This window comes from Lepeophtheirus salmonis, chromosome 5 (assembly GCF_016086655.4).
Source record: "Lepeophtheirus salmonis chromosome 5, UVic_Lsal_1.4, whole genome shotgun sequence".
In the NCBI taxonomy this organism is placed as follows: Eukaryota; Metazoa; Arthropoda; class Copepoda; order Siphonostomatoida; family Caligidae; genus Lepeophtheirus; species Lepeophtheirus salmonis.
Window position 1 is genome coordinate 38,356,161 of NC_052135.2, and position 22,856 is coordinate 38,379,016.

The following is a 22,856-nucleotide window of genomic DNA, read 5'->3' on the forward strand; positions in this document are numbered from 1 at the left end:
ATTCAGAGCAACTGATCTAATGTTTTACATATTTTTACTATATCTAGCGAGATTCTATTTCGTTAAAATATAGTGAGACTTTTTAATTATTTGTAAACTTCCAACAATTGAATCACTTCTTAATATTCCCGTTTTAATTTAAAATGAGGTCATGTAGATACATCAGGGCGTCGACAGGGAATTCTGTGATGGGAAGGGCTTGTAGCCTCCCAACTCTCCTCAAAGTGAAGAAATTTTTATCTTAGACTAAAAAAAATTATCGATTTGGCAGTAAAAATCTGCAAGGTTATCAAAAATTCTCATTAAATGGTCTTTTCTATATAAGTCATGAGCAAATATTTTTTTTAAAATGTCATAACAAAATCCTCAAAAATTAGTTGCTCCCTCAAAAAAAAAAAAAAAAAAAAAAAAGCCTTAGGGCTCTGTAATCATGAAAATATTTGTGAATAACTGATCTAATGTGTGACACACGATTTTTTTAAATTAAAAAAAAAAAAAAATCAGAAAAACAAGCCCAAAAAATATATATATTTATAATCCTGCAAAATCCCATGTAAATAGTTAAGTAAGGTTTTGGTGTATAAAAACGTTCAAATGATTCATTCAAAGAGGTACATTGGAGGTGTCCTCTATTTCAATTTGTTATGTTAATAGAATGACAAGGAGATACTATAACGCGTGTACAAAGGCGCTTGACTTCCACAACGCTTTTTAATATTGACGTCATAGAGTATGATTGGTAGCATGTTTTGTCAAAATCTGCCTGTCTTGTTCAGCAGTCGGTACGATACATCAAATTGAACATTCAAGCAAGCCCGATTATATGATGGTCCAAACTTTATTTTCTATTAACCTAGTCTATACCTACTAGTCCAGCCGAAATTTTTTGGAGTATATTTAACAGCTAAGTAGATAAACAAAGCAACTGCATCAGGTGAATTGTATGTAGGATGTATTTATTTAACCCAAAGACAGACACAATTTCCATACAAATAATTAATTAATTAATAATCAACTAATTAACAGAAAAAGTCAATTGTATTATTATTATTAATATTCTTATTATTTTTCATAACGATGGTTAAACATAAAATAAATATATCCACGAAACTGGCTTTTTTCATTACAATATATCATTCTATATAAATAATTATAATCAACGATTTCTAAAAAAAAAAAAAAAAAAACACTGGTATTACATTAAGGGAAATGTAATACTTAATAAAGAATAAATTTATATATATAATAAGGAGTGAAAATTAACGAATTAATAATATTATTGTACTTATAATTAATTATTATTTATTAATTAAATATTGCTATTGAGTTTATCGTTCTGATGATACAAATTATTTGGGGGATAGTGCGGATGATGATGATGGTGATTTGTCAACATGGTTGGTTGGTAAGAGGAGAGAGACATCATCTTTCCGAAGAAATCATTGATAGAGGACTTGCTATCAATTTTCTCATTAATTGTATCTAATCTGGGGAACATTGAGCATCCTGATTGAATAGAGCCACTCACATAACTATTTTTTTTCATTTGCTCATAAGAGTCCATTTCCTTTGTGATAGTAGATGAGGGCAGGCCTCCACCGTGATGATAAGACTGGGAGGGATGATGAAGTCCTACAGCGTGGGGGTTGTGTGGAGATAAATGGTGATGATGTGGGTCCAGATTGAAATCCTGCATGTGAAAAAAACAAAAGAATTATGTGTTAGCATCACATCATCGATTATGACATATTATTGACAAATGGTTGCATGTTGTTGGACTTTCTCTCCTGGAATCTCCTTTTCCCTATCACTTTCTCAAAAAAAAATCAGTAGTAATATTTATCAGCCTATTAATGGTCTCCATGTTCACTCCAGTGAAAACCTCCCACCAATAACAAAGAATTGCAAATAAACTAGAATGGACACTCAGTAGAGCGTAGAACATCCACCAAACTATAAATTGAGTTATGTATCTCCATTTGTTTAAAAATTATGGTCAATTATGCATTTTTACATTTTATATTGGCTTGCCACCTTGACCTCTCAATATTTGATCAAAAAATTGATATGAAACTTTTGCCGTGATCAAAGAAAAAGCAACCTAAAAAGTGAACTTTGTTGCAGAAGTAATAAATTTTTTACATTATCTTTACCAAAGGGAGGACAAAAAATGGAAACAAAATTATTTTTTTTATTTCCATAATTGGTCAGATGGAATTGGACTGATTAGGTATAAGTAAACTACATTATTCATGTTCAGAAAAAGGATTTGTAAACCGTTCCATAACGGCACAAACGTTCCATATTTCAAATGATTATGTGTTTTTGAAGTAGTATCAGATGTGATCTTACAAAAAGATTTGAAAAGTTAAATGGATTCTAGTGATGTGCCAGCATAATTTTGGCACATCAGTAGAGTTGTATATTGCACAATTATACAGGGGCGTCTGTAGGGGTAAGTAGAGGCCCCTCCCTCAAATGAAGGAATGTTTGCCTCGGTCAAGAAAAAATTATAGTTTTGTAAGAATATTTTTTAATCTCTTTTTATCTGTGGGTCAGAATTCAAAAAGCAGGACCCAGGGTCGCTAAAAAACAAAACTGTGCACTCAGAGTGATAATGATAAAAAGGAGAATTTGAGAATGAGTCGGTAAGACCAACTTTGAAAAATCTTTCCTCGTTGAATATTAAATGAAATTTCTGAATATTCAATATTTATTAGGGGATCCCCAAATTAAAAAAAAAAAAAATGATTCCCAGGGAAATGAGAACCCCTAATTGTGTATATATTACTGTATGTACGTACCTCTTCCATATCAATTTTGGTTCCTTCTACTTCATCACTTGAGTCTAAATCATCTTTACTCCTTTCACCAGGAGATGCTTGGTTGCTATGTAAAGAGAAAAAAATAAGAGAAAGTCAAGCATTGTGAGCTTTCTATTTTTTTTTAAGAGTGACTTACCCCGCCCCTTCTGAGGCTCTATCCCTTTGTCTTCGATTTTTAAACCAATTCGAAACTTGCGTCGTCGTAAGGCCCGTCGCTTCTGACAACTCACGTTTCTCTCTGGGACTCGGATATGGATTATGATTATACCATTCTCGAAGAACTTGTCGTGACTTTTCCTTGAAACAATACGACGTTTCCTCTCCATCCCATATCGTGCGGGGTAGAGGGAATTTGCGTCGAATTCGATATTTACCTACAGCTCCTAGGGGACGACCCCTTAACTTTTCTGCCTCTATGTAATGAGCCTTCATCCAAAGCATTTGTAATTTGGGATGATTCTGTTCTTTGAATTGATAACTTTCTACGGTTCGGTACATTTCCTTAAAGTTTCCTTTATGGAAATACACAAGGGCTTTGGCCTTAAGTACACTTTCATTACGATGTAGTATTTCACAGGGGGGAAGACTCCATAAAAACCTATAAATATAATACACTTTTAAGTATAACTGTCTTTGTACTATTGCCACAAGGAATATACCTAATTGTTTTCTTTGTTTTTTTACAAAAAAACAAAAAAAATACCAGGGCTATTTTTGTATATAAAGTAGAATAGTTATGAAATGAAAGGGGGAATTGAATTAGAACAGTCCTCTAATGAATTTCTTAAGGAATTACCGACATATTTTTCCCCGTTAATCCATTCATTTTATGTTATCAGAATAAAAACTAAATTAAATATTTTATTCTATATTTTTTTATTATCTTTATAACCAAGCGCTTAAAGCATTAGATCTCAAATATCGGGGAAGAAAAAAAAATATCACCATATTCTAAAAAATCAGAATGTGATCGAAACAAAACATAGGCCTTATTTGGAATGAAGGCATTATAATTTACTAAGTTGAGTTGTATATTTATATCTCAGGACGCACAAAAATGTGATTTTGTTTGATGGTATACATAATTTAAAAAAATCATTTTAATTCCTTTAGGTTTTTCCAAAAAACCTCGCTATAAATTAATATAAAAAAAAAGTATTAAATTAACCAAAATTATGAGTTTTGATTAATATTTTTTATGAAATTTACGAATAAAGCATCCTTGTCAAATCAAAAAATGAAAAGATTTTTTCTCAGAAAAACTTAGCTCAACTTTCTCAAACTCTCAACTATTTGATTGTTTTATTCGTTAGAATTAGAAAAAAAATTAGGAATTTTTGATATCACAAAATTTTTATATATATAAACTGATATTTTTGTACATATAATAAAGACTTAATACATTCATTCAACGTATATTTGAATCCAAATCCCTATTGCCTTATGTAGCTACTCTACTAATAGAACAATAGAATGAAATAGCCTGTAGTTGGTCAAAAAAAGAAAGGGGAAAAAAGGAGTGTGTTCTCCGTGAATAGAATATTCCTTGCATATATAAGCATAATCCTCGTTATACTCTTATTGTTATTAACCAACAACCATGACGCCCACACCCTACTTACCAAGAGACCCAGCCAACCGAGTACATACTTATGATTATATATGTACATTAGATTGCCTCTAAAAATGGATTTTCCAAAAATTTGGAGAGCATAGTATGAAAATGTTTCCTTTGATTAAAAAAATAAAAATATAAAGCTTAAGCTATATTGATCAATGTTTAGAGGTTGTGCAGGGCCGATATGTTATACATCGACTACAAAAAGTAAAACTGTATTTATCATTTTTTTAAAAGAAATAATCATCTTACGGAAGAACTTTTATAAAACTTTTGAAATATTGTGCATTCATTTAAAAAAGCTATTTATTACAAATCGCTATATCTGGATTTGTATCGTTTTTAGGAAGGGATTCTATATAATTTTTCTTTTAACATTTTCGATACTGAATCATTAAGGCTATTTACCAATAGAAAATGCATTTGGGTTGGAAAATTCAGGGATACAGCTGTAGGTGTAGGCCGTGTGGCTACCAGATATATATGGGAATTATTTTTGTAAACAAAAAACCGCCATTAATTGAGCAAATCTCGTTACGTGTGGATGTCCTTCATGAAATACCTGTTTCCTGTGAATGTTCATAGAAATACAAGGATATGCAATCATGTAATCAGGCGTGCTAGAATTTTTAATTTGATGTACTGTACCGACTGCTTGGCAAGGTAGACAGATATGCCGTCATTAAGTATAATAGTGGTTCTCTAACAGTAACAGGCATGGAAGGTGATTTAAAGCTATTCTAGCTAACAGTTACACTCTTTGACGTCACTATTAAAAAGCGTGGTGGAAGTCAAACACCAGACGGAAAAGGGTTGTAGTATAATATTGTATTTCTATTAAGCTTGGTTTGTGTGATGATCTGCCCACTTTCTAATATATTTTTGTTAATATGTAATTTTAATGCAAGATTAGTGAGTATACTATCTACTAGACAAGTTATTATGTACTCAATTGCCTATAAATATAAAAACAATGTGTTTTTTTTTATCAAAATGGGGAACAAATCGTGCGAGCCGAATTTCGTTGCATTTTACCTTGGGATCGATTCATCCCTGAAGGATTTCATTGCATTCTGCTATGGGGCAGATTTATCCCAGTAGGATTATGGAACAAATTATTATCAATTGATTTGAGGCTAAAATTTTTTGTAATACTTAGTAAAAGTTTGATGTATAAAATAAAATAAAAGACCCCTAGACCCCCCCAAATTAAGGCATTTTTTATTCGTACTATAAGTTTAATATTTTAAATTAAATTAAATTTTTTTTCTAAGAAATTTAACTATCTGTGAATGGCTATGGATTTTTGAAATTTTTCTCCAAAAGGTTTAATATTTGAAATTTTTTGTGAATAACTGTGCATTTTTGAAATTATTTTCCAAAAAAAAATAATTTTATATTAATTTTGTATAGGATTCCACAACCCATTTTTAAGACACATTTTTAAGAGCCAGTTTAATGTATGTTCAGTCATTCATTATGTACAATGTACGTCTCTTTCTATGAATGGATACACAACACAAACAACAAATAAACAGACAAACAGATAAAATGAAAAATAAAAGGTTAAGAATTAAGAATATGTGTCAAGACACATCAAGTATCAAATATCAATTAGTTGTGTGTGTCTCTCTCTCTCTCTTTCTTTCTTTCTGTCTTCTTTGACTTCTACCCTCCCTTGGAAAGACACAATAAATATTCAGTTTAAAAATTTGACAAGATTTTGTTGTAAAAAAAAAAATAAAAATAAAAAAAAAGAAGAAAAATAATTTTACTATGTTTAAGAAAAAAAAGAGGCATGTGAATAGTAAATAATGAATTTTTGAATCCAGATAGAAAATTTAATATTTGATTTTTTTTTCCAAAAGATTTAATATTTGAAATTTAATTAAATTTTTCAATTTTTTTTTCAAAAAAATTAATTGTCTGTCAATAGTTAAAGAATTTTGAAATTTTTCTCCGGAAAACTTTATTTTTGAAATTTTTTTTTCAAGTATTTTATATTTCAAATTCAATTTTAGAAATTTTTATCCCAAAAATTTTATTTCATGTGAAATAGCTATGGTTTTTTCCTCTTTTTCCTTTTTTTTTTTTAAATTTAATATTTTATTATTCTTTTTCTACAAAATTTCAAAAAGCAAGACTCCCCCCCCCCAAAAAAAAAAAAAATATATATATATATATATCTAATCCTGCGGACGACCCTGAATAGTGTTGTGTCTGTCCTTATTTAGAACTCAAAACTGCAGTCCCGTACAGTTCAGTCCAGTCACACTTGTCGGTCCTTAAAGAAGGTAAAATCTATCCTTTGAGGTGTCAATGAATGTGTTTTTCCTCTTTTTAATTATTCCGTTATATAATAAAATAAATTAGTAAGTAAGGAAATAGTAAGTTTGTATTATCATGAAAAATATAATATTTTTGAATATTTCCCCAAGTTACCGGTCCCAAGAACTGATGGTCCAAAGGACCAATAAGTCCAGTCTTCAGACTGGACTGGAACAAATAAATGAGGAACGACACAACATTACTAATTAGGGGAGGAGAAGCAGAAATATCGACGGCTGACATCAAAAGTTTATTACATTTTTTATAAGTGAAAAAACGCTGTGATATATCACGTCGTTACTTTTATTGTATCAGGCAACCTTGCCTTTTAAAAAAACAGAACAACGGCCAGAAATTATCTTGTAGTTAGCCAAATAAGGGAATTGAATCAACTACTATTTATCTCTTATGTATTCCCACACCATCATTATCATATTATTCCTCAAAGTATTGATCTCGTTGTCAAGACCAAGATCATTGCAACTGGATTAAAATTGCCTTCCTCTTAAACCTACTTAGAATGCCCATGTTGTCATATTTGACACCATTGCATTTTAAAGTCAATTTTTCCTCAGTTCTAATCAAAGTTTAACTCTCTTTAGGAATATAAATATCTATAATTTTGCATATTATTATGATAGATTGGCGTTTTTTTAATTCATATATAAATAAAAAAACATATTATCAAAAAAATCTCAAGCTATACTCGTACTTTTAAGCCTTGTGTCATTTTTGACACATAGGCTATTTAAGGTATAAGAAATCACAACCATTTTACTGCTAAATCAAATTATTTTTGCGTATATAATCCTCAAAGTATTAATCTTGGGTAAGATGTTTTTGAACACAAAATCAGTATAATCTACATACATAAATATCTATTTTAATTGAAAAATTGATTCATTATAAAATATATCAATATTACACAATCTAAGGCCTTAGACTGTGTAATAAAATATACATCTGTGATTATAAGTAAATATATTGATGAGGTAGAGCTATACTAATTCTAATCTTAATATATTATGTGATTATATAAGATTATATCTAGATTAACAAAAAAAACAAAACACACACATTTTTATCAGATGATTATATAATTTTACCAAATAAGATTAAAATCTCAAACATGTCATGTAAACATTTGTTATTCAGACATTAAACTTAAAATAACAAATGAATGCCTATTCATTGGGGAGAATTCTAAAAATAAACACGATTTAAAATAAATATGGAGTTGGGACTTTGTATATGTTGTCTCTTACACTAAAAGCAACTTGTACAAATTGCAATCAAAAGATGAGATGAAGCATTTTAAATGATACATTTATAAGTTTTTGGTTCTGGAGGTTAAAGTCTTAAGAACAAGGACCATTTTTTTAAATTGTTTGCGTGATTCTTTCAAACTATTGGTTTGGTCTTGGTCTCAAATCCTTTGTGTCTCTTACTCAAGACAACAGCAAAGTTAATTGATTAATAATTTGTTTTCTAAATAAAAGAATATATATTGTAGGAAAATTTGATGTCAATTAAAGCTTTAAAACAAAGTAGCGAAACACGTCTGTGAGATTGAAGAGATACAGGGTCGTTGTGATCTTCTTTCACAGGAAAGATATTGCTTAACATGATATCAGAGATTACTTCAATTTATAATTTTTTCTAACATACAACTTTCTATTCATTGCGCAGAATTTACCTTATTAATTCTTTTGGACGAGTAAATTCATGGAGTCTGCGTAGTTAGTGTTTGGAGTCAAATTCAACACTCCTAGCGGACAAAACAAGTGTCTCTACGACCACTAACTTGTACTAAAGATAGGAATAATCCCCATTTTCATGCATCCGGGTTGTTTTGGATCTTTAGACGTAAGTAGTCAGGTAAATTTGGGGTACCTAAACTTTTGGATCCAGATCCGAACACAAAATTAGATTGGCTCGAGGTTAAATCAGGATGAAGCTTACATTTTTACTGATTACTGATGCCAATGTTATTACTATTAAAGCATAATTATGGGTTATTATTAGGCAGGTAATTATCTGCCAAACCTTTCTTCTGAAAAGAAACAGAAAGAGGTCCAAAATTATTTGATTGTTTGCCAATTGTCCCAACAATTGAATCATTATTCTGTAAAAGTTGATAAATTTTCACAAATTAATCAGAAATGTCTAACCAAATAGTGTTAACATCACTGATTAGTATAAAAGAAGAAAAAACGTCCACAGCTGACAACCAAATAAAGTCTAAATTTTTGTGTTTCTTCACATGATAAACTTTTTATATATATGTAAATAGGATTATTTATCAAGCAAATATATAAGCTTTTTAAGATCCGAAAAAGTTTAGGTATCCGAAGTCAGTTCGGTTTTCGGATCTTTTCGAATAATAAAAGTTGATATATCGTAACCAGGTACGACGGAGCCGGGTTCAAGAGTACTTCGTTTCGTCACTTGGGTTATAGCTTTAATTTTGATCTCTTATAGTCTTCATCTTGGATCCCTCAAAGTATCAATCCCGACATCACAAACCTTTGGGTAATGTGCAATACTAGAACTTATAGTATTATTTTTTGGGAATTCCATGATATGTTCGATATTCAGATGATGTAGTTTACTAATCTTCTAATGATAATTACTAATTGATATCTATTCTATGACACGTTATTATGTCATAGAATGGGGTTCCCCTCAATTTTGGTATATAAATATATATGAATTGAATATAATTTATCCAATGTATTACACTATGTAAGAAAGTCTGGGAATGCCTTATGACTAAAGCCTACAATTATGATTGTTATTTAAGTCATTCATTACGAACATGATCTTTAAAACTTTAAATTACAGTAGGATTAGTCTTTAAAGCCTTTTTATAAAATCACGTTTTATAGTGCAATTTGTCTTCAGAGCTATATTTAGAAATGAAATCAAGATACAGATGAAAATTATCAATAATACCAATTGATAAAAAACATTCCACCATTCAAAAGATAAAATATTTATTAAGTTATATCGAATACGGTTCTCACAAAATGTGTCTAATCATATCAAAAAACTGTGAGAAGAAGAATCATATTTCAAGGAAAGCGTTATTCATTTCAAAATTAAAAAAAAGGTCATTGAAGACAAAAAAATTAAGAAAAGTCATGCTTTGGCACACCTCTTATGATATTTATAGTATCTATTAATAGGAACTTGATAAATAAATTATATCACTGGTGTTGTTATAATTACAAAATAGGACGTTTAATAAAGGTGCACATTACAAATTTTACATGTCCAACGTTCAGGGATGTGACTAGGATTTGAGTTGTGTTGTTACTTTTAATACAAATTCTGCAATTTGAATGGTACATTAAAATCTCAAAAAAAAAGTCAAAAGTGTCAAAAAAGAGTTTAAAAGGGCAATGGAGGATATGGGTTTTTCATTGTTGTTGTCAAAGGTGGCCTCTTCACTCTCACAAGGCTCAATCCTCCCACTTTTTTTTAGCTCTTTTGACAATCTGGTATGAAATCCTGAGATCTCTTGCATGGGCCCTCATTGACTTGAGCGGATTAGCCTGAACTGTTTTCTTTAACATCCCCGAGTTCAATTTGGCCATTTGACAGAGCCCTTCTTCTTCTCCAACGTTTCAAACTCGCTGATGGCGTGGAGGATTGTTCCTTAGGCGCCCAACTGCTAGGATTGTGCAAATGAAAATTCGTCCATCATGTTCAAGTGTCATTATTCTATGTACTTGTATGTAAGCTAGAGAGCTCAGATCTGTTTTGTAACTAATTGTTTATCCTTTAATATATCGAAATATGAATTAATTTCAATCACTCAACCTTCATTCAGCAGGTCATAATTTATACAACTCTAGCATTCAAATTTCCAATTAACCTTAACACATCACATCTATGTATTTATTTCCATATTTTTATCCATTAAAGGGAAAACCTTTTTCGTTTCTAGCTTTTTCTCTCACATTAGCGTTCCATTTGTCAGAAGTTGATAAAACATAAATTGAATTATTCAATAAATATGTGTACGCATACAACAAAGGATATCCAATTTCGAAGAAAAACACTTTTTTTCACTCCATCCTATTCTTTGTTTTTTATATTCAGTTTTTGTATGTGGAAAGGGCTCTTTATTTTCAGTCTCCACACCTTGTGAGACTCTAGGGACTCCTAATATACATACAGTATGTATTATCCACATAATAACTCATATAAATAGCAGTTTGATGATACGAAATGTCTGTATATTTAATTAGCAGAAATTTGATTCCACAATCGCAGTAGAAAGTATGTAGAGAATTAAAAAATAAAGAGCAGAGGAAACTGTCAACTTGTCATTTATTTCAAATGAAGAGTTTCATTTTCTTTTTTCCTTGTTCTCCTGTGCGTTCTTAAAATGTTAAAAATATATACTTGCTCTTAAAATTTCAACTTGTATGAGCAAATTGTACATGAGATGAGGACTTGAACTCGAGAGTTGATGCTCGACTGTACTTTTAAACACTTGGAGTCATAGGACAAAAACAATATTTGTTTGTTTTTGTTTCAGCTGTCCTTTGGTTGCGTGATGAAACATCCTAGAGTGGGGATAACGTCGTATTTAAATGTTGAGTAAGTTTTGAGTCCCCATTTTGTAAATTATAATTGAAGACTTGAAACGAGCTCAAAGGAAATCCAAGGTCCCGAACTGAACTCAAAATATTGAAGGACTTTGACTTGCAGTAAAAGGACTTTTCCCCACCCCTGCTTAAACGTTAATTTTGGTGAATCTTTCTATTATGACATTCTTAGCTTGCGAACATGTAAGTCGTGGGTAATCTTCTGCTTAATTTGATCTCTTTGGGCTTTAAAGTTAATTTGAATAAAATACATTCTCTCCGCGTAAAAAACTCTATATTACATGTCCAAACGAGTTATTTTAATATTTTTATTCAAATATTGAACATAACCTTAATTAAAAGCCAAATTGTGATCAACGTGAATGCCATATTTAATTATAACATGAGTCATTCTAATTACAAAATCCTAGGTAATTGATACTATTATTTCATTTTGATGCACTAAAATCAAGCATTTAAGTATTATGTATTTACTATGGACATTTGAACTTTATCCTGTACCACAAAATACATATAATTAGTAATTTTGACTAAAAAAAAGTCAAAAATTATACGGTTAATATATTGACCATTTAAAACAACCTCACTTATTACCTTATTCTTAACACAAGTACTACTCTAAATTATTCATTTAAAATATGTATTACCCTCATTTTCTATGCTATAGCGCATATTATTTCCTTAAAAAAGTACCATACACCTTATACAAAAATGTATTTTGAACATAATCTTTACATATTGTTGGTCTCAAAAGCAAGCAAGGCAAAATTATTATAATTAATTATCTTCTCCATTTCTATAAGTTAATTATGCTGATTAATCCTTCGATGGTATCACAGTTAATAATTAAAGATTGCCCGGTCACATTAGAATAAATTGAATGAAAGTTCTATGGTTGAAAGACCAAATAGAGTATTGTCATCAAATAAGGTAATTTATATCTCAATCTAAAGGGACTATACTTTTATTTCTAGAAAAAAGGATATTTGTCCCGATCAGTGGCAGTTGTTGGAGTACAGGAGGTTTAATATTTTGTAATTAATACAAAGTCATTGTGATTCTTCAAACATTATATTATTTATTTCCTGAATTTATAAAATAAGGGTTCAGACCATATTAAAAAAATAAATAAAAAATTCGTCATCCTATTGAGAAATTAAAAATTAAGATCATAATTGACCGGAATAATAAGTCAAAGAAATATGTATTAAGAATGCATTAGTTCAATAATGTTCGAGATTGATTTTGCATTGAGGGGCACACTTATACTATTTTTCATTGGAGTTTTACCTACGATCGTCTTAATAATATAGCATTCAAATAGAGTGACTCAAAACAAGGCACTCTTTTCCTCGGTCATGTCCTATCAAGGACTTTTTATAAAATATATGAATTTGTGAAAAAATAATTTCAATAATTTAATTTTTGAGAATAATTGGGAATTTTTTGAAAGAAGATTTAAATGTCAAATTGTATGTTTGAAATTTTTTTCCAAAAAAAAATTATATTTTTAATTTAGTTACTCAAATTTTGAATATGAAAGAATTTGTATCGTAATCAGCATTGGGATTTTTTACTGGGATTGCATCGGAATCGACATCAGGATTAATTGTGGAATCGTCTCATCACTACTCTGTACTTTATACCACTAGATCATTAGAGACGGATATCAAATTCATTATGAGCTCATTCTATGACAAATAATAAGCAAAATATATTTATGTACTTTCCTTTTTAAATAAATATTTGTGTCTACCTTTATTTTTTACCTAAGTCTGTAGTTCAAGACTTTTTCTCCTAAATATGCAATGAAACTTGATTATTAATAGAGATGAAATTTCATCTCTCGTTCTTTCTCTCTTTTTCATAGTACAAGCATACATCTTATTTATAATATGTGATGAGTCAACACAAGTGCAGTCTTGAAAGAAAATTCCGAAAATGAATCACTCCCAATTTTTGTTTTATTTTAACAATGTAAACACCCCTTTCCTTTATTGATTGACTTATTTCGGTCAATTATGGGCTTTATATTCTAATTTCTGGGATGGGTTCAGATACTTGATGGTGTTTCCTATAGTCTATATATGACCTTCTAAATATTCTTTTTTCTATAATTGATTAAGATTTTTACATCAAATTGTATACAAACAATCCTACGACTCTTTGAATAAAAAGCTTGTATTTGATCAATAAAATGTCTAATTTCTGGGATGTATTAAGATTTTCAAGAGTCTAAGCCATGATTTAAAACCTTCATTTGTTTTATATGATTCAATTTGGCCCCGATATGAACTTTTAAATAAATCCTTTCAAATTCTAATTTTTGTTTGTCAAACAATTCAAAGTTCAAATGGTTTATTTAAATAATTTATGTATAATAATGTTATGTAATTATACTTAATCATTCATACTTTTGCAGTCCAGACTTAATTATAAAGAAAAAATAAGTGATTCTAAAGGGTTTTTGTGTTGACGGGGCACATATATAGTATATTCTCCTGGAAATCGGGATCATTTTTAGGAGGTTACTTTAAAAGCATCCATGTAGGAATATTATTCTTATAACAATTTTTTCCCCTTGATAAATAAGCGCCGTCACTACATCATTTTTTGAGAGATTTAGGCACCGCCTTCTTCGCGCCGACACTCTACTACTAACGGGGTTGTATCACTCTAATGACGTCACGTATTGATTAAAGTACAGAGGCAGCTGTCGGTTGAGCATATTTTTGTTATTATGATTGCCTAGGTAACCACAATTCCCCCTCCTTACCATATACTATACAGAAACGACCACATCGTTGTTCATTGTTACTTCTTGTAGACAGTACTAACTTATTTATGAATGTATGTGGACTATAGTCATATATGAACAAGAGATTATTATTGGGGAGGGAAACAAAGTGGTAGATCATATTTCCTGTATGGAATTCCCAATAAATAAAAATATTCAAATCATAATAAATAAAAGTCAAGAAACAACAATTAAATACACAAAGCTACTGCAGAGACAATAATTCCCCCATAAACATAAACACAAGCTGAAAATGAAACTGTTATAAATTGAATACGGGGTCCCATTGGTACTCTTTGACTCAATAACGTCAATTTCCATCAACAAATAACTTTCTTATAATTTATTTTTCTTCTTTATAACTTTCAAATAACAAGACTCTCTCTCAGGATGACGCCAAGATAATAGAAAAAGTATTAATTTCTTACATACCTCAACCCACAAAATGACTCTGTGTCATCCCTCAAATATCTCGATAAAGTCGAAATCCCTCTCCTTCTAAGCGAGTTGCTTCATCTAACAAAGTTATTTCCTTATTATTAAAAGGTTGTCATAATTGAATTTCGACTTCCATTTCGAGATAAAATCACAAAGTATGACGTCGTTTGGACAACCTTACACAGCTGTCTCTTATTATTAAGGAGAACTCAACACATTATGCCATCCATCAACACAAAAGAAAGCTAGAAGAATTCTCTTAAAATTACATTTGTACTCTTGAACGGATTTTTATCAACTTCTCCCAACAAATGATTTTGATTCATCCTCAAATCCTTGAGTATCTCAACTCATCTCATAACAGTTAGCCGATAATTAATCGACAAATGTCTATGAAATATTAGGCTGTGCGTAAAGTATAGGGGAAAAAAATAATTCTTTATTTTCGTTGAAAATTGTTTTTATGTTGACGCACTATAAATGATATGATGAAGTATGTTTATTTGGGTGTGAAAAAATAAGTTGGATAGTTCTCCTTTCTTTGATTTTTGTGTTAACTCAACCCACCACATATGCATACTTAAAACTTGCGTACTCATTACTTTTATTACCGTTAGATGGCGTTATACATAGATTGTATATATTTTTGTATCCATCAACATCACGCTAGACTTGGCAATACATGGATTGTCTCTTTTTTCTCCCTTATTTCTATAATAATAAATATTTATTTTTATGTGGTAAAAAAAGAATAGAATATAAAGGAAAGAAAAGATGGAACTTAAGACCTTCTTAAAGACAACAGCTAAAGACATTTCCTGTATGTATTTTTTTAATTCCTTCTTTCTTCATCGTCTTTAATGATATTGAATTTCATGCCTTGTACATATTGTGTTGTATTTTTAGGTGATTTCCCGCACACACCTGAGCAGGATCATAGCCCATAGGTACTGGCGATAACATCTTTGTACATACATATTTATGCTATGTTCTTCTTACAATTGGATCCATCCATAAAATTAAAAGACAAACCGTTGTCATTTGTACGGTAAAAAAACATGGATTGTTAGGGTTCTAGATCGGTTTGAACTGTTAGTGAGTTTGGTACAAGTTTGGACCAAAATATAGTGTTCTCAAAAAAAAAAAAAACTTTTTTTTTTGGTCGGTGATGGACCAAGTCTGAATACTAATGAGCAGGATATGATTAAAAAAGTGCGCATATCCTAGCTTTAAGTGCCAATTTTCAACCCAGTTCGGTCTTATATGATTTGTTTACTAGGTTTTTTACTGCGGCTTGAATCCCATAGTCTATTATGGAAAGCGTGGATCAAGATTCAAACACCGGAATGAAATTTCCTTTTTGAAAAGAAAAACAATCTATTTTTTTGTTGCAATCATTTGGTGTATTCCGAATTTTACACCAAGACCGGTCCGGACCGAAGTTGGACCTACATAATAAATCTTAATGGTCTCAGATCAGTTTAGGTAATTTCCAGACAAATTTATCTTGTAGTGTTCTTATTACTAAAGGATTGCCAGATCCCTTTCTTCGTCCCATCTAATATATAAAACCGTTGTCATTTGTAATAGAACGGTACAAAAACATAGATGCATGGATTTGCCAAAAAAAAAAGCAGACGAGTAAGTTCTCACTATAATCCTTTAAGTATCCATGAGAAAAAAGTGTAGTAGACGAGAAAAGGAGGGAGGATATAACGATCCACATAAGACTGGATATCCATGTCAATCGTGGTTGCTATTTGTAAGGTTATATTATATATATATATATATAATGCATGTATATAGAATCATAATCTGATAATATTACATATGTATAGTCGTAATGGAAGCCATATAACTGTTCCATCCATATATAAAAAGAAGTATCATTCATCACAGAAATCAATACGTATAGATATATACATATACTTTTGAGATTTGACAGAATAAAAATCAGTTATTTAATTAGTGATGCAACGGTTATTTTTCTATTTTTTTTTTCTTCTCCCCCTCCTCTCCTTTTTTTCAGCTCTCACGTCGTTACCTTTATTGTATCTTGCAAGCTTTTCTCTAAAAAAAGAAGTCTACCCGATCACTATAATGAAAACGAATCCCAATGTTTTGATGCTATATGATCATCTAAACATTCGTAAAATGTAGGGAGTCCATCTAGTCCCCCCCTCCTGTTACACGACGACCCATCTTCAATAATATAATAATTATGAATTGTTTAGAGCCTAACAAGAACTAAGTCAAATTATTTAACTAAAAGAGTTATGTAACAATAATCAGCACATTGGAAAAGTGAAAGGAAGGCTAAAAATCAAGAGCTCACAACAAAATACAGTTGTAATTTTTGTGTTAAGCTATAAAGTGAATTAATTCTCTCTTTTTATTATATTTTTTCTCAGCTCCAAGTCAGACTACACAAGTTACACACTCTCTTTTTCCACCTATGTACGTATTCAAGTCTTTTGTAGATTTATGTTTTATGTGAGGAGACAGGGATCGTACCTACTATAATTATTTATTATGAACTTAAACACTGCTTCTTCTTCTCTGGCACCTTGGATAATTTAATAATGATAAAGGTGGTGTTGTTCTAGGCGGTCGCTATTGCTTCTACTTTGTTCATAGGTGGGAGGGAGAAAAAAAGTGAACATGTTGCTTTAAAAATCAAGTAAAATAGGTACAACCTACCAATTCAATAGTGTGTTGAGTCAGTTAGGCGAAATATATTAAACACTACAGGGTGTGTGGAGGGATGGATGATACTAGTATCCCTTATCATAACGTTTTACTCTTATAATTGCATACTTATGTGGTGACTAATGAGTTAACATAAAAGTAATCTTGAACAAAAATCCAAAAAATATGTATATACGATATTTCATGGGAATGTTTTGCCTAATTATAAGCATTCTATTCAAATTTATGGCATGATACCCAAAAATGTTAAATATGGTTAGAGCATAAATTTGATTTTTTAGCCTTAATTTAGCTTTAATTAGTAAGTATTTTTTTTAATTACAAAATGAGGGTCACTTTATTGGTAGACACCGTAATTATAAAAAACTGACAATGTCTTTAATTAATATAAATATATCCCATTGAAATGATAAATAATCCTTCAAAACTAATATTGATAAGCTTAAGTATATATGTTATGTAGCAGTTGGGATTTTGAACAAGTATAAGTAAGTTGCAATTTCTTTATCTTAAAATGTTTTAGTTAAGTATATGTAACAGCAATCTACATAATACTTCACAATTTAGTACTAACCAATAAAAAAAAGGATTAATTATACACCCCACATATCAAACATCGAATAAGATTTCAATCATTAATCTTTTTTCAAAATTCAATTATATATAATAATGTACAAATTGTACACGACATGGCTATGATGTAAATTGACGAGTAGCTTTTTTAAAATATCGGTAAAAAGTCTTTCAAAATTTGAAGAGCAAGTACATGAACAATAATGAAACTGGAGATCAGTAATATCTGACAAACTTACTCCTTTCCAGACTGTATGTCAGCCAGATCTGTTTGACCCCTCCTCCTCAGATTTGTCCATGTTTATGAACCCATATATATTTTTTTTATTTTGTATAGGTGCATAATTGTCCACAGTCCTCTTAGGAAAACCGGATCTTTGATCCGTAATGGCTAAAGGAATATATATATTTATACGGAACAAGGTATGGGCACCCCTAAGGTAGAGAAGGGGACATAATGAATGGTGCCCTCCATTTTAAAAGTTATAAATGAGCCCTTGGAACCAAGTCCTAGGGATGTAAGTTTCAGAGGATTAAATCCTTTAGTATAGTGAGCCTATTGCATGGCCGTTAGAAGAACATTCAAACATTAGAGCGGCAAACCGGATTTTGTCTTATTTTAAAAGTAGAGTAGAATTCTATATTTAATAAAATTGAATATGTATATCATACTTGCATTATTGTGCCTGCGTTGGTGATCCTTCTTTTGCCCAACAAATTTATAATCGAAATTTAGATAGAGATGGGCACTTGCTACTCCACTTGATGCCACAATCAAAGACTCGAAAGTAGTTTTAATTTTTTCACTGTATATAAAGTACTCATCTAAAGTATTTATATATTTTCCGAGGATTTGAATTGGATCAATGAAAAAATTTTAAGGACTTGGGCTTGTTAATACAGGACCTGAGTCTCGTAAAAGAACTCTTTTGTTTGCAAGAAAAATGTATTTAAACCCATTACTCTACTCCAGGATTTCAGCCTTTTGGCAAATCCTTTAATTTATATTTTTTAAATAGGAATGTATCAGGTTTTTGTGATTTGAAAACACCGTAGAAATCCCACAAGTAAGAAAGTAAATAAATAAACAAAATTTGAGCTTCTGTTTACATTTAAATAATTTGTTTAGGAATTGTATCATGACATGAATGTCTAAGAATGGATTAATGTCGCAACAGCGTCTTTCATAACTTGAGTTGTTTACTACTTGTCAATGCACAAAAGATGTGGGTCTTCAAAGATGCAGATTTACACCTAGCTAGCTAGTAGACTGTTTTGATATTGAGCTGTTTCCCTGGATTGAAACTGTTTGTGTCAAATACAAAATAAGTTAACTACCATATATGAAATGATGATGTATGAACTGTGTTTATTCTTACCTGGCGAGTCTCTCGACGTTTCCAGACTGTTCCAACACTTCGCAAACACAAGCGACTTGTTCCTGAGTGAATCCAAATGATGCAATCCCGTTATCACTTCCCGTATGAGGTGAACTCGGAGATGGAGAAACGGGAGAGGGGTTATTAGCATTTGAGCTAGTCCCAGGGGCATTAAAGTCTGCTACCGAAGTCGGTGCTCCTGAGTAGGGAGGTGGTCCTCCTGGGTGTACTATACCAGGGAAGTGAGAAGGCGGTAGCAATGGCGGAGGTTGTGAGTAATTGATCCCAGAGGAAGATGGAATGGGGTGATGATTGCTGGAGCTAGTAGATGCTGTGGGTGAATGAGTATGGAGTAGATTATCAGGCGGCGCATAGTCTGCCATTTAGAGGACCGGTCCGAACGTGGAGAATGGAAATTGTTCAATTAAAAGTTGAATTGGATCTCTTTTCAATCCCACAGCAACGAATAAAAATATATTTAAATAGACACTGCAATTCTCATTAGATCCGGCTCAAATATAAGAACAAGGGATGATTGCTGCTATCCCATTTCCACATCACGGAGGAGAATCTTTTGGAAAGTTGGATGTTTATTTTCGAACGTTCCTTCGCTTTTATTTTCTCTTTCTTTTTCTAATCCCTCACACATACACAACACTTGAGAAGAAGATCATACAAATACTAAGAGGTAAAACACTAAAAAATTTCTGGGAGATATTGAATTTCGTTTATTTTTCTCCCCCCCTTTCAAGAAAGGAGGTGGAGCTTTTCTCTGCCCCTTACTCAAAAGCGAGAGAAGGTAGGAGGGAATAACTTTTAATGCAAAAGAGTTTCCTCCCACTTCCCATAAAGAATAGGGGAGGAACATTCCGCCATCGGAGGTTTCTTTTTCTATCTCTCTCGCACACGCAGCCCCGGAAAAACTTCGCTTCATACTCTACTAATAATAAAACTATAACAGCAGCGATTCCCGGAATTGAAATTAAATCTTCTCGCAGAGTGTATTTTACAGATGAAACTTAAATCTCTCTTCTTTAAATACAGAGCAGTAATGAAAAATACACACTAAATAGTAGGACATTAATAATAATACGAGTAATTACAGTACTCGTTTGAAACAAGATATTATGATCCGTTTCTACGTCTCTCAGCACCTCTCTCTCTCTTTCCCTATCGAAACAATAGTTTATATTCTCTAAAACACAATATAATATTATCTAATTATAATTGAGCAAATTTGTCAATTATAAGAGGTTTAGTGAATAATAATTTGACATACACGCCCTATTCCCCGATTTCAAAATTGATCACTTTTCGAAACCACTATCGAAAAATTATTAGATAAACATAGGTACAAATTGTACTTCATGATGATTTGAAAAGTTTCTTAATCCTTTTAAGAAAGACGGGAATACTCTTTTGAAGAAAGACAATAAAAATATATATATATATTTGAAATGGAGCCTTGAGAGGGTGTGTGGTGTTTTAAGAATCTGACCTAGGTTTCATTACAGCTCTATTCCCTGACCAAAACATATTCGAGCTGTGATAAAAATTGTACTTCATGATGATTTGAGGGTCTTTGTGGCAATTTTAAGAATGTGGTCTAGATTTCGTATGACATTTGATCCCTCTTTCGAAGCCATACCAAAACTATCTTGAATTATATTATTAATAGTAGAAGTATTAATAACATTTATTTTTAGATATATAGCACAGATACAAGTAGATAGGTTGAGTGAGTGAAGTTTTGAAGAGGATGGAAAGAAAAACAAACTAATCAAGGAATGCAAAATATGTAACTTTGAACTTCAGATTCTAAACAGTTCAACCCTTTTTTTAGAGCTTATACAAAATATATTTATAAATGTTAATGGAATTCAACACAAAATATTTTTGATTCATTTTTCCCATCTCTTGAGCATTCAGGGCCGTCAGAATAAGGAGTGCAACGGTGTCTGCCGAATTATATATATATGTATTTGTTTGTTGTTTTTTTGGAGGGGGGGGTGGATTTTTTTTTTTTATAAATTCCAAAATACAGCTTTTTACAAAAAAAATTCAAATATCATATTCTTTGCTTCATGATGTGCTCGAAAAATGAAAACGGAAGAGAAGTTAGAATCTAATTGTATTGTTTTAGGTATATGTTACTCACATAGAGGGCGCTATAACAAATTCTTCTCATCAAGTATAATTATTTTTTACACAACTTCAATTGGATATATTGGATATTGGATGCTTTTTAATATTATTATTCATTAATTGACCACAGACAAATAAAGTTATATTTACAGATTGAGAATTGATATACGTATACAATAAAACATTTTCAAAATATAACATGTTATTGTTTAATTAAATTGAATAGTAATAGCCACAAATTTTATAAAAGTTCTGATATTAGTACAAAATTTATCACAACTAAAAGAAGAAACATATTATCTCCTAATTCTTGAAGAAAAAAAAAGTGAACAACATAATAATTGATAATTTGATAATTAACCATTTAAATCTGCCGATTAAAGCTACATACAGTAAATTTTTGATAAAAACTTAGTTTACTGTAATATCTAAAAAAAAATATTTGAATTGTATTAAATATTTAAGAACCAAGTTGATTCTAAAGATAAACCATAAAAAACCTCATTGATGCTCTAAGTAATAAATAATCTAATATCCCAATAATACAATATTTTTGGACCTTTATAATGAAGGTAAAAGTAATATTTACTAAAACTACAACGGTGACATATACATCAAACATTAATATTTAGAGAGGAGAAAAAAGTCTTCGATTCTTCTCCAAAAGTGAAGATTTCCTCCTTTGTATTTTAAGGATTGTTTTTTGTTTTTTGTAATATCAACTGAAAATTATAATTACATACATTTAATTGATTATTTTAGAATTCAACTAACATATAGGCATTATTGTATAAAACTTTTTAGAAATAGTTAAATATTATTTGTACTACAAAAAGAAACTTTTAAAATTCAGTAATCAAATATTTAAATAAAAAAACCAAAAAACAATATAGAACAGTCAACAATTATTTTTAGTTCTGTAAAATCATTAATGTCACCATGGATTGAACTCATTTTTTCGAATCTTACTAAATGAATCATTTAGAGTGAAAACTTCTGCATATAATGCCTCCAATATGGCCGAATTTCGGACTTTTTGTATGAAAGGCCTCTATTTAAAGTTAAAGTTTAAACTGTATGGCATGCATGTATGCCCCACCGGCCTACAAGAATTCAGTTTGCCAGACTAGAAAATTTTTAATCTTCAGACTTTTCCGGCATTAAAACTCTTTCTATCAAACGGGGAAAAGCTAAATACTTCAGTAGCTAGTAGGAGTTATCATTTCCTTATCCTTGAACGAGGTCCTGGGAAACCAATTTTATTATATCGGGATCATATTTTAAAAAATAAGATTATTTATATATTGTTGAAATATTCAAAAGTTGTAAACATTTTTCGGAAATTTTTCCCATGGCCCATACTGATTTTGATAGTTTTTGGTGAGGGTGTTATTATCCCAACAAAATAACACTATAAATCCCTTT

At 30.7% G+C, this 22,856-nt stretch overlaps 1 protein-coding gene across 1 annotated transcript; it reads right to left on the minus strand.

The window, feature by feature from the left end:
• Positions 1-939: 939 nt before the first annotated feature.
• LOC121118596 (uncharacterized) lies at positions 940-19,976 on the minus strand. The gene is made up of 4 exons (XM_040713174.2): positions 19,287-19,976; positions 2,962-3,423; positions 2,805-2,889; positions 940-1,690 (listed from the first exon to the last, which is right to left on the minus strand). The coding sequence occupies exons 1-4, from the start codon at positions 19,667-19,669 to the stop codon at positions 1,310-1,312; spliced, it is 1,311 nt and encodes a 436-aa protein (XP_040569108.1). The 5' UTR covers positions 19,670-19,976; the 3' UTR covers positions 940-1,309.
• Between the last annotated feature and the right edge of the window lie 2,880 nt (positions 19,977-22,856).

What these genes read in the sequence shown, in the direction of transcription:
- LOC121118596 (XM_040713174.2), bottom strand. Translation starts at nt 19,669, where the DNA reads ATGGCAGACTATGCGCCGCCTGATAATCTACTCCATACTCATTCACCC. An exon ending in AGAGCCTCAGAAGGGGCGGG is followed by an intron (nt 2,890 to 2,961) that starts GTAAGTCACTCT and finishes CTCTTTACATAG; the next exon opens with CAACCAAGCATCTCCTGGTG. An exon ending in CCAAAATTGATATGGAAGAG is followed by an intron (nt 1,691 to 2,804) that starts GTACGTACATAC and finishes TTTCACATGCAG; the next exon opens with GATTTCAATCTGGACCCACA.